The sequence below is a fragment of the Pseudopodoces humilis genome, chromosome 17, assembly GCF_049639895.1.
Source record: "Pseudopodoces humilis isolate 2021_Gansu_Grassland_sample_001 chromosome 17, ASM4963989v1, whole genome shotgun sequence".
Taxonomy (NCBI): Eukaryota; Metazoa; Chordata; class Aves; order Passeriformes; family Paridae; genus Pseudopodoces; species Pseudopodoces humilis.
In genome coordinates, this window is record NC_142216.1 from 13,506,985 (window position 1) to 13,519,870 (window position 12,886).

The following is a 12,886-nucleotide window of genomic DNA, read 5'->3' on the forward strand; positions in this document are numbered from 1 at the left end:
AGGGCACAGACTCTGTTGGTTGTAGTCATTAAACTGCACTACCACTTGATGCATTTGTTGGTGTTTGTTCTATTTTTCATTTGCATTTAAATTCCTGTGAAGGAAAGATAAGATAGAAGTAAACAAATGATACTTATTTGCTCTTCAGTTGAGCTCCTACTAGACATGTGACTTAGAGAGAGAAAACATTGGGAAAAATTGCCTCGGCATCCTCTGCAAAGTCACACAATTCCATTCATTCTCCAGCAGACTTCAAAAGATGCATCCCTCAGGTTTTAATGAAAACATAAATCAAGAGGGAGTAACTAAAAATAAAGTTAACAGGAAACTAGGTCAATCAGCACATGACTCAGTGTTTGTAGCTTGGATAAAATACATTGCAATGTTTTTCACATCATAAATATCCTTCTGGTACAAGAGAAAGAATAGTCTATGTTTATTTCCTATCCCTTTTGAGTCAGGCAGTGGAATGCTTTCTCTGTAACCCTGCACAGCTTGAAGCTGTGATATGTTTGGGTGTGTTTGTCTTGTCCAGGGCAGTTTTTCTGTACAAACTGGGCACTGAGGGCTCCATTCCATCAGGAAACAGATGAGTGTGTTCGTTGTCAGCCTGTGTTGTGTGCAGAGGGAAGCAGCTGCCATCACGTGTGAGGTAACATATGTTGTTACAGAAAAGAGCTGGATTTATGTGGGTTTTTTTCTAAGCTTTACAACCTCTTCCTGCACTTTGTTGTTCTGGTCATGGTGCAAACTTAATTTTGGTGGTTGTTAGAATGAGCTTGAGAAACAGAAGCGTACTGAAGTGATTGATTTTTGTATGGCAGTGTAAGGAAGACAAAGATGTTGAAATTTTTCCTGAATAATCTCACAATATGAATAATAGGTGTGAACAGCAGGTGGAATGGATAAATATTGAGGAATTATGATGGGCTTTGAACTGTCTGTTAAGATTCAGGAAGGTTCAGGTTCAGTTCAGGTTACTACAGCAGTAGACAGTCCTGTGAAAGGGTATCCATGCAATATATAATGCAAAAAAACCTCTTCTTCTAATAAAACTAGGAAGCAGTGGGAAGTTTATTTAAAGAAGAAACCAGAAAATATTTTCACTGCCACTGTAGAAAGGTGCAGAAGGTTCATAAACATTGAACAATATGTTGAATTGTCATTCTTTCATTTAAAGAATTATACAAGTGAACTGCAAAAGAGAGAAGCCATTGAGATATACCCAAAGCATGGCATAGTTTCCTTGTGAAGCAGAACTTCAATATTCTTTAGTGTAAAAACAGCTGGTGATATGACTGGAGGCTCTGCTGCAGTGATTGACATAACAAATGGGAAAAAGGAATGATTGCTCACTGCCTTTTACCTGTGTGGAAACTACAGCATGAAATTAGCAAATGGCAGATCCAAAATGAGCAAAAATCCACCTCATATACATTCAGGACTTCTTGTCCCTGGACTTTGTAAATACTTAAAATTTACACTGGTTCAGAGCCAGACTTGAACTGATGGAAGAAAAATCCAACCAGAGCTGTTGAATAAAATTTTTAGGAAATTGGAGAGGGAAGCTCCTAGAGTTACAGAGGATATTCTCAAGTATTACTTTCATGTATTTATTCTAGTTTTATACTTTTCCCTGGGCTAGAAAAGTGATAAAATATCTTTGATATGATTCACTACAGGTTGTACTTACATTCTTTATCAAAGAGTCCTGAGAATAGTTTTGTTTCAAAGCTATAGGTGATCTCATTATAGAGGCTGAACAGATATTTGGTAAAGTTTGAGATAGAAATCTTGTTCTTCATATCTTTTTCCACAGCAAAAACCACAGAGTAGCAGTAAGCTTTTCTTGTTAGTTATGTGTCAGTTCTTCAAAATTGTTTACAGGCACAGATGACAAATAAGATCTTACCAACTAAATTACTTGAAAACTGTAATTGGTTTTTTTTTTTTCACTAGTAGAACTTGCTGTAGAACGACAAGAGAGATCAGTAAGTAAAAGTAGGTTTAAAGGTGGTTGAGGCTCATCAATTAATTAACTTGCCATAGCAATTTAAAAACAAACAATAATTCTTAACAGTGAAGAACATAAATGAATAATGAGGAAGACAGATGCTGAAGTTATTACTTCAAGGGCTTTGTTTTGTTTTGTGAGGCACTGCTATTGCTAGAACACTGATCTCAATCACTTTGTATTTTTAGGGGCTTCCTTGGTTTTAAATGAGCAATGAGCTACAGTGTTAGAGGCAGGACAGGATGTTGTAGTGTCTGTGGAATATTCAGGTAATTGGAAAAAATCAAGAGCAGCTATCTTTAGTTTTTCCCTAGTTCTACAAAAGAAGTAGGAAATTAATATGGTCAGAAAACTTTTACTGGTTGACTTATCCCTTCTTTACACTCTCAAACTGAAAAAATAGATATCCCACAATAAGGAGAAATACTATTTTTATGGAAATACTTGTAGGATTTAAACTGGTTTTAGTCTTCTCCATAAAGTTCTTATTTATGCAGTTTTGTGGGGTGCCAAAAGTGAGGAGAAAAAGCCATGGGTGCCTTAATTGAAGTGTTGACTGGTTTTAGTACAGTGGTCTGCTCTACATTTTAAACTTTGTACCTGACAGCTTCTGTTGTAAATTTTATTTGTGTGAATTTTGTCATTATATTTATGTAAGGATAACCAGTTTAGAGATTTAATTTTGTTTTTAACAGTACAGCTACTGGTCTTTCCAGGTGTTAAGTTTTTTATCTAAAAACATAGTCATTGGCACAGAGTAAAGTGTTACTTGTGAGAGGCTTGCATGGAAAAGGTATTAAAAAAAGATAAAGCAACCATAGAGAACCTTCAGTTGCTACTTGAAGCTTTTCTTTATTTTTAATAAATTATTCCCATGAGAATTGTGATTTATATCTCCATAATTATTAAATCACAAGTCATAGCTGAGTCATTGGTCTGTATGGGGCCACTGAACCATTCCTAACAGCATGAAGTAATCGTTGTTGCGTTGACCTTTACTTCAAAAGGCAAAGTGAAACCGGAAGGAAAAAATGTTGGGAAGTTTCAATTAGGGTTTTACTTTTTGTATGTGTCAAGAACCATGTTAAATTAAGAAGCAGTTATGAATATTTTAGATGTTAGGGTTTGGCTGTTCAGGGGAATTTGAGAAGATTTAACAAAATTACCAGATACATAGTGGCACGATCTTGATGTGATATTGTGAAATTGATTGACACTTCTATGTATACATAATCATTTGCACTTAATAGGACTTATTTAATTATTTTGGGAGATAAGACTAATAGAAATAATTTCATTTGACTTAAAGAATCTACTTGAAATTTAGGTTCAGTTAACTTTGACTTCATAGATATAACAGACTTTTACACAAAGAAATAGGCACATCTCTGCACACTGAGTGCTATCTGAATTCTGCATGTCCCTGTGATTCTTATGGTAGAAAGACATCCCAATGCTTTTAGTACTCCACAGGAAATGTAGACAAAAAATATCAGCATTTTTCATTTTACTTTCTGTGTTGTCTCTAGTGTAGCTAAATACTTGCATTATTCTCTATAAAAGACATGGAAAGTGCTTGGAACACCCAGCTCCTGGTACACTGGTAACATTTAGGAAGTTTTAAATTGCAGTGCAAGTCAAAACTTCTTCTGACTCCCACTTTTTAACCTTTAAGCTGAGGAAAGGAAAAATGGTGTATTTGCTGTGTAGTTCACTGAACTAAAATATACTTTCAGCTGTCCTTGAAGTGCGTTAGAGCATTTTCCTTTGTGGTGTTTGTCAATTCTGCAGGAATGCTGGGTGGTGTGTTAACATATTATTTTGTGGAAGTAGACTCTTAAATATGTCTTGTGGGTGTTTTGCAATGGAGAATAATTGTGCTTGAGAGCTGCCAGTACTCTCTGAAGGTAAAGCTTTTTAAGCCTAATTGAGTTGTTGAATGCGCTTTGGAGGAGAGAAAACCGAACACAACTTTCACAAAAGATCAAACAAAACATTGGATGTAAAATGTGCAATAGAACATAATAGAGTAATACAGCAGAGAGTAATTCTGTCAAGAAAATATGGGAAAAGAAAAATTGTATGGCCTTTTTGTTGCAGAACAGTTCTTATTCCCATACCTTTGTGCACGACTTTTGTATTACTGATTATTTTTTTCTAACTGGAGGTTGTGTGCATAGAGGCTGAGTACTGCACTTGTTACATCTGCCCACCAGGCATGGTCTGAGGTATTAGGGTAGAATGTGATGGGGGAAAAAAACCTGGTTTTTGAGGGCAAAGTAGAGCATTGTAGACCAGGACAAGTCTGGTACTGAGAGTCTGCTGCCGGTTGTTGCGGGGTTTGTCCTGCTCCTCACTAATCATAACGACGAGCAATAATCATTGAGCAAATTACAGTGAAAATATCCTGAGATACCCACAGAGGAGAAACTTCTGCTCACAGAAAGTGGTCAGAAAGGAGGAAATCAGAGATGTTTGGGACAGGTCTCAGCCACACAGGTGTGACAGGAAAGGAGCAAGGGTTTATTATCAGATGTTTTTGTGTAAATATAGAGAGGGAAAGAAGCTTGAGAAATTCAGGCTGTTTATTTGTAATGTTTATTTTCCTGAAGTGCTACTTTATAAAAATAAAATGGCTTTTTATTGTATATTACTAGTGAAAATTGGGTTATGCCACTTTGATAAATAGAAGAGGAAAAATGAGACCAGAGCTTAGGAGGATATTTAGGCTCTGGTCATATTTAATGTTCCAGTTATTTTCTAGATCAATGTTGACTGAGAGACATAAGACTTATGGGTGGAGGAAGCAACTCCTATAAAACATAAGGAAGTTTTCATATGTACAAAAACTCCCAAAAAACCCAACCATAAACAAGGTGCTGTCACTTAAAGGGTGGAGCACATCTTACATGGTTGGTTGCCAAACTTCTTGTGATGCTGACCGGAAAATGCTAAACAGCAAAATGCCAAAATACCTGTGAACTAATAAGATTGGGAAGCATCTATTTAAACTATGAAGGGGAGAATTTTAAAGGAAGAAAACAACTGGAGATGAGGGAAGAGAGAAAGGAGTGATGCTTGTTCCTGGATTGCTGGTGGCTGTGAGCAGTTTTAGGACAGCCCAAAAGAGGGACTAGGACTGAGAAGAGGAGGATATTTGGTGGACAGGCTCTTTCCCCGGACTAAGACCAGTCCTGTGGGCCCAGGTGTGCTCTGCTCTGGGATCCTGAGGAGCAGAACCTGTGGCTGCTCTGTCCAGAGGTGCCTCCCAGCTGTGGCAGGGAAGGGATCTCCTCAGGGCAGCTTCCCCTGGAGGTTGTTGGGCTGGGAGGGAATTTAGAGAAATATTTAAAATATGCAGAAGGCAAGGAGCTGCTCTGAAGTGCGTATTCCTCATGGGAGAGTGGGTCAGGAATTGCAGTGGCTGTTTTCTCAGTTTTCAAAAGGTGCTGCCAGGATTTGCACTGGTATCTAAAATCACCTGTATCATCACTGGCTTTTGGCTTAAACTGGGGCTTGAGACAGCAAACCAAAAACTGCTACTCACTCATCTTTGAAAGGCAAGGACAGAAAACAGGTTTCTTTCTCCCTGCCAGCTACTGTGGGAGGATTGTATTTTAAGGAAATGTATAGGAAAGAACAGGAAATTCACACAGGTTTTACCTTTCCAGATATAACTGTGGTGTCTGATAGGGACTAAAATTAACTTAAAGTTCTAAAGATTTACTTACAAAAGATTTTCTTTTCCTAATTTTTGGTAAGGCCAAAGATTGTAGGTCATAGTCTGCTCTCTCCTGTCTGATAATTGCAAAATCCATTACTATCCCTTCGAGATGCTGTTTTTTATCAAAGGCTGCACTAAATCTGAATAAAAGCCTAATAAGTAGATTAGTTAGAACAATAGTCCTCCTGAGGATGGTTGATTCCAAGTGTAGCTGCTAGAGATAACCCTAAATGCAATTAGGTTTAACTCCCTGTGAGTGTCAAAGGAAGGTAATACCCACGGAGACTTCCCTTCAGATGACACTATTTTAAAGTGTCTTAACATTTAAATATTCTTTCCTTTGGGCATTGCTGACAAATTTCTTTTCTTTTTTCTTTTTTCTTTTTTTTTTTTTCAACTGTTGGGGAAACACTGCTTGGCACCTTGGGCTTTAGCCATTAGTTCGAGGTGCTTCCTATAAAAAGAGGGATGGTTCAGCTTCCTTGGGTGAACAGTTTGTTGTCCTCATCTGTGTCCTTTATAAAGATCAAATATCCCAAGGTGGCCACAGACAGCTTAAAGAGAAAATGGCAGATTCAGTTACATACACAAGCTTAAAGGGTAATGTGATAAAATGAAAATAGATGAATTGTTGATGGATTAATTCTGGTTTTCCTCACAAAAGAGAAATGAAAGCTAAAGCTTTCTATGTCTGTGTTAAAACAGAAATATAGACATTAAGGATTTCAAAACTTTGCATATTATAGGATGGGATATAACAGAAATAGTATAATTGCAAACTACTAAAATGGTTTAATTTAGCTCTAAGTACTGCAGAAGACTTGCACTGTGTTTGAGTTTGGTTTCATTTTCACATAGAAAAAGAAAAGGGAAAAAAGCTTAGCAAAACAATTCCATGACTACTTCTTTGATATATTCCTGCATATGCATGTTTAGTTATATTTAATTTCTCCCATTTTTAAAATATTAAAATAATATCAACATCTAGTATTTTGTTTCAGGGAGAAATTGCTGATAATACCGAAGAAATTTGCAATAATTTTTTTTTACCAGCATTTTTACATTGATATCCATAATGTTCTGCTCTTCATATTTCTTGTCTTGATTTGTATGTTGTTGTTTGAATTATCTTTCTTGATAAGTGTCCCTGAAAATATTTTTTTTTTCCTTTCTTGTTTTTAAATCATAAGTCTGTACTATGAAAATAAAGCTCAACTAATTAGATGTGAGTCAAAGCACCCAAAAATGTCTTATAGTTGTATCTTATCAAAATTTAACCTCATGTGTGGCAGGGAGATATTGAGCCAGTTCAGTAAATTCTACCTGGTTTTTATTGTTTATAACTTGTCCCTTGCAATTCCTTTCCTCCCAAAGCCAGAGATGTAAGACTCAGGAGCTGTCATTCTTTCACATTATTCCACTTGAAGCAAAGTATTTTTGCTCCTAACAAGCAGCTAATTTGTTGCCTAGCATGCAAAGTGGTTTATTTTCTATTGTCTTGGTCAGTCCTCTTTTCATTTGTGTCAATGTGTTGCCTTTTTTCTTTGCATATAATAAATTGCTGTGTTTACAGAACACATTTTCACTGCTGATTTTTTTGAGTGTTGGGTGAAAGATTAAATTAATATCTCATAAATATTATGAAGGATTTGAATGTGAGATGCACTAAGTACAATTAGTTGCCAGTGCAAACTCATAGACAGTGAAAAACCATAATTAGAGTGACCATACATTAATTACTGGGCTTCTTGTCTTGCTGGCTTTTGCAAGGAAAGTCATGTAAACAAATAAAAATAGGTTTTATGTTTCCTGTTTACTACATCTGAAAATTTTCCTGATGTTATTATGAAATTCAGTAATAATTTTCAATTGATTCTGAACTTTTCAAATGTAAGAGTACTCCCTGATTATGTCATGTTTTCAAAATCCAGGATTACTTTAGTTCTTTTCTATTTAGTCTAAGAGAGAGTAAATTCAAAAGTAAAGGGGCTTTTTGTATGTATGTATTAAAAGCTGGAGATTTTTTATGAGACAAAAAAGAAAAATCTTCTTCAAACAGCAGAGTTTCCCTGGTTCCTGTCTAGTTGAGATGAAGCAGAATAAGCTTGATTATGTTGAGAGTCAATACAAAAGTCACAATACTGCTGCAATAAACTTGTAAGAAATTATTTATTATAGCTGAAAGTGTCCATTTTTTCAAATGTATCTTAGGAGTCGGTTTTTAAGGAACAAAAATATCTTTTAGAGGAATGAAATTATATGTTTTTATTAGGAGTAATAAATAGTACACTGAAAATAAGTTGGTATGAGCCTAAGCATCTCCTGTATGGAAACTCTGCTGGGCTTTGGGTGAAGTCCTTCCCAAAGAGATTTTTAGAGAGATTTTTATGCACTCAGGCCTTTTTGTGGTTAATGATGCTGACAGTGGGTATGTGGACTCCCTGCAAAGCAAGATTGCACCAAACTACTGCTACTCAATCTGCTTTTTTATGTCATTGATAACAAGATAAAAGAATCTCTAGATAATAATGAGTAATGTATTTTACTTGCTATTGAGGAATGCTTTGGGTGGGAGGTGGTGAAACATTCTATTGGCTGTATTGCACCAAAGGTGAATGGAATGGAAGAAAAGAAGAAGAGCCATCTCTAAAATGTTATTTGTTTTATTTCATTTAGATTTTCACACACACCTTTCTGAGAAATTGAAAGACAGACAGACAAGCTGGCAGCAGCTGGCTGAGACAAAGAACTCTCTAATACGTAAGGTTTTTATTTTGCTTCAACTGTATTCCTTTTAAACTTAGAACCTAGTTTAGAACTTGTGTGTTGTGCTTGATCTTGTTCTATGTGTGTTCTGCTTATTATGTCTTGTGGGATTTTGGTTGGTTGTTTTTTTTCTTCCTGGGTATTTATATTCTGTTGAATAAACCTGATTTCTACTATTCATTTCTATCTCATTGTTGAGTATTACCTTCCTGGTTGGATTGAACTAATTTAGGGGTTTTTCACTGCAAGACTTGGCTGGGTAGTGAAGGAGCTGCTTTCCCTGAGCTGATCTTGGGTCATGGTGTGGAGTTCATTCCATGAGAGGAGGAGAGCTAAGACATGGAAGAGACACCAGATCTGGGTACTCACAGGCACAATTTTAAAAGAAAATGGTAGCTGCAGCTGCATTTTCACAAAGGCAATTGCACATGTTCTATTCCAGTGGTAAAGGTTTGCAGGAGACACAAATTTCTTGAGAGTTTCTTCCATCAGACTTATAAATGCAAGATTCAGTGATGACTCTGTTCATCTTCATTCTTGATTTGAATTTTTTTGATCTGATGAGATCAAATGTATGAGATTCAGACAGTCACACTTGATGTGCCCCTGAAGTTTTGTATATTAGGGCCTGTGCAAAACAATCTGGGAGTTTGTTGGTTTTTATGGGTTTGTAGGGAAATGTGCATTGCTAGACAGGGGTTTTTGAAGTACCACTGCTCCCCACACACATTCACACTTTTTCTCCCCTGAGAGTAAAACTCCTTTGGGAGGAATATGATGTTTGGGGAAAAAAAATCCCTGCAAAGCATTTTTTAGCAAATGAAAACATTTTTAGCCAGGCTGTAGTAATATAAATCAAAAGACATCTCAAGGAATTTTAGTACAAAAATAACGATTTAGTGACATCTTCCTTTTTATAATTCTTGAATTCAAAAATTATTTTCATTCACTGGATATGTACACTCACTACAGTGTCAGCATGTGCCCTTGCCAAATTAGCAAGGGCTGTTTTTGATAAAGCCTTTTGTCCTCAACTTGGCAGATTTTACCTTGTATTTGATTGCCTAATGAGATGATAGATGGATTTTGTTATTCTGCTCTTTTCTTCCACTGCACCTCTGACCTAGTACATACATGAAAGATAACTTTCTGTTTGGGCATTTTTTTTTAAGCACTTAAGCAAATGTTTCCAAGATGAGGGCCCTAACCAGGAATAATACTCTGCTTGCTTCTATTCAAGTGAGACCTAAAGCCAGGTTTTCTCATCACCCTCACTTTCTGATGTACTTCTTTCATTAATTGCCTGATTTTTGGTAAAAACTAGTGAATGGCATTATTCTTTGAATCTCAACCAGTGTCTGGGCAAATGCTGAAACAGTTTCTTAAATGAGATTCTGGGAAGCACTGAGCATCTGTGACCATTCCTGGTTAATGCAGCCTGTGATGTTCAGTGTGTTTTCAAACTGGAGATAAGGACTGTTTGTTGTGTTTCCATGCTTCTTACAAGAGTGGGAGCCAGAGCTATGGGTACAGTAATTCAATTTCCACAGTGCTGATGTACAGTGACCAAGGTGGTATGTGTATGGTTGGTAATAATAATGGAATTAATAAAGAACAGAAGTCATCCTGTACATATCTTTGCATTTCTGAAGCATTCATGATTATTGCTGTTGCAGGAGGATTTTGGCACAGGTGAAATGAGTGGGTTATGCTATTTAGGCTGCACTTAATCTCAAAGAATAATGCTTGCATGCATTTCCCAGGATCACAGAATGGTTTTTCCTAACAAATTGCATCCAACTGAACAATGTCTTTCCTCATTTGAAGCTTTGAGGCTTTTATAGAAAAAAAATACTGTTTCTCTTTGTTTTACTTTTTTTTCCTTGCAACCTGATACTGTTCCCAATTCAAACAAATTTTATTGATATATTGCTTTCAATTTTTGGTACTGTGTTTGTTCAGGGCTCTAGAAATTAAGAAGAATGTGAGAATGTATTAATAACTATATCACAAAAATGCTTGCTACTGGCTTGATTTAACATGCATTTAAGAAAATAATTGAACTGAGACAGCAGAAGATCTTAGTACCTTTTATAACTTTTATGAGTCTAATTTCTTGGACATGGTAAATCTGATCTGAGCACTGCCATAGTTTGTTGAATGCTCTAAATATGGTGAGAAAGGTGCAGTGAGCTTGTTGACCCAGATGTTCTGCCTGGCCATATCAGCCAAATCTTTGATGTTAATAATTCCAGGGACTTGACCAAAAGCAAGCTTTATCTCTGCTCCTTTTAAACAGTGCCATAGGATTTTTTACATCAATGTGGATGCTGCCAAAACCAAACAGATGGCACTAACCTTGGTTTAAAGCCTCAGCTGGCTGAGAATGCATCCAAATAGTGTTGCAAAGCTTGCAGTGTGCATGTTGTGTCACCAGAAGAGGACTCTTTGTACCAGTGTAAGCAGAGCCCTCAGACTTTGCATTTCAAAGGTACCCAGTTGTCATCTGTGCTCATCTAGAGCACGGATTGCTTGCAGGGCTGTAATAAATTGATAGGTTTCTTGATCTGCTCTGCCTTTGCTTTGCAAAGGTCAAAGGTGCAGCCACAAAAGAGGAGGTGAAGTGCTGAACATGGGTGTTAGAATGGTCAGTGGTTCAGAAGGATTGTTGTCAGATCCGTGTGCTGACTCTGGAAGGAAAGTAAATAAAAATGTCTCGCAGAAAAAGTACCTCCCCTCACTAGTATTTGGAGCAGTCCTAAACCTCACCATTTCTGAGTACTCCTTGTCTGGAAGGAGGATTTTTAGTAGATTTAAAAAACTGCAACTACCTACCTACCCCAACCCCACCCCCCCAAAAAAAAGTCTCAAATCTATGTCAAAATAAGAATTTAGAATTAAAAACAAAATCCAACAAACAAAATAACCAGACCAGACCTGGTTTCTTTTCAGAGCTCTAAAACAATGTAGCAAAATTTGAGTGATTTATCAAAATAAATAATGCTTTTTAAGCATTGCAGAAGTATGATGTTGAGTATATATATATAAAGAAAAGTAAAAGTGTGCTGCTTAAGGTATGATGTGAATAGGACACTGAGAGGCCTCATTAAATGGCAAAGGCAAAAGGGTCACTGGTATATATATATTTTATATATATATGTACTCCTGGTATAGTGTGTGCAAGCCAGCCTGAGCTGGAGTGCAGGAGAAGACTTGACAGGGAGGGAGACAGCACTGAGTCCATCAAACCATATTGCAGTGCACTAACAGGGGAGATTTAGGTTCAAATTCTACAGGATCTTCTTTCAAAACTACACTGCCAAGACCTGGGTTTATCATGGGATTTTAGCAGTGATTTCTTTAAGCAGCTGAGTCTGGGTTATGCAATTACTCTTGATGCAATTGTTTTGTTAAGAAACTGTCAGCCAGAGAAAGGAAACCACACAGCCAAAAGTGTGTGATAAAGTAAAATAGCGACAATGTAGGAAATCCTGAGGGAGAAGTAAAACTCTCTTGCATAGTGGGTCCTAGAAGGAAACAAGCTGACAGTTCTACCAGGTGCCTTTGCTAGGAGCAGTGTTCCAGAATTTGTCTGAACAGCACCAGTATTGAAATAAAGGATTTGAAATTTGCTGAAGAAACAAAAGAGGTTGTGTGATGAAAGGCTGAGCTGCTGGCAAAAGACTCGATCACCTGGGATTTATACGAATCAATCTCCTGTGTAATGCACCATTGTCCTAAAAACTGGAAGCTACAAACAGAAGACATTTTATTATAAGGGGTTCTGTGACAGCTTATCAAAAATAGCTTTTCCTCTTTTTGCATGAAGCTTCTACCTTAAAGATACTGATGAAATAGGTGACAATTTTTAACACAAGCGGTGACAAAATAAACACCATCTGCTAGTGTTGGCTTATTCCATAGTCTTCTCATGCTGGGTGATTTTATTTCACCTTTTTTCAGAAATAGTTAATGACACATCTGCTGTGTGGTGGAGGTGCATTTTTGGTAATTAAATGTGGACACAGGATCAGAGAAAACAGTAACAAAACTTTTCCAGGAAACTGAAGAAAATATTAGTGCCACAAGCAACTAACAAACAAACTGTTGATAGCTTTATTATTATTATTATTATTATTATTATTATTATTATTATTATTATTTTTACCTGTTTAATTGTTTGATCAAAAATTTCAAATTATACTTGTTCTTTCAAAATACATATTTACCATGAAAAACTTCTCATTTGGCCTTGATTTTACCAGAGCAAAATTTTTGCCACTATGACATTCGTAGTCCTCCAAGCAAGCCTGGTTTTGTAGCACATCTGTGAGTCTGGGAATGTGAAGTCAGAGCAGGTTTGGGTGTCCTGGAGGATCAGG

At 36.6% G+C, this 12,886-nt stretch overlaps 1 protein-coding gene across 5 annotated transcripts in view; it reads left to right on the top strand.

Moving 5' to 3' along the window:
- The window catches only part of TENM2 (teneurin transmembrane protein 2), a 619,855-nt gene that overhangs the window by 318,640 nt on the left and 288,329 nt on the right, over positions 1–12,886 (top strand). For 3 of the 5 annotated variants that reach the window (XM_088063463.1, XM_088063464.1, XM_088063466.1), the window contains one exon: positions 8,415–8,498. The exons of the other annotated variants lie outside the window; for them this stretch is intronic. In XM_088063463.1, the coding sequence (XP_087919589.1) occupies positions 8,415–8,498 (84 nt within the window). The remainder of the gene's footprint in view (positions 1–8,414; positions 8,499–12,886) is intronic. 5 annotated transcript variants of the gene reach the window in all.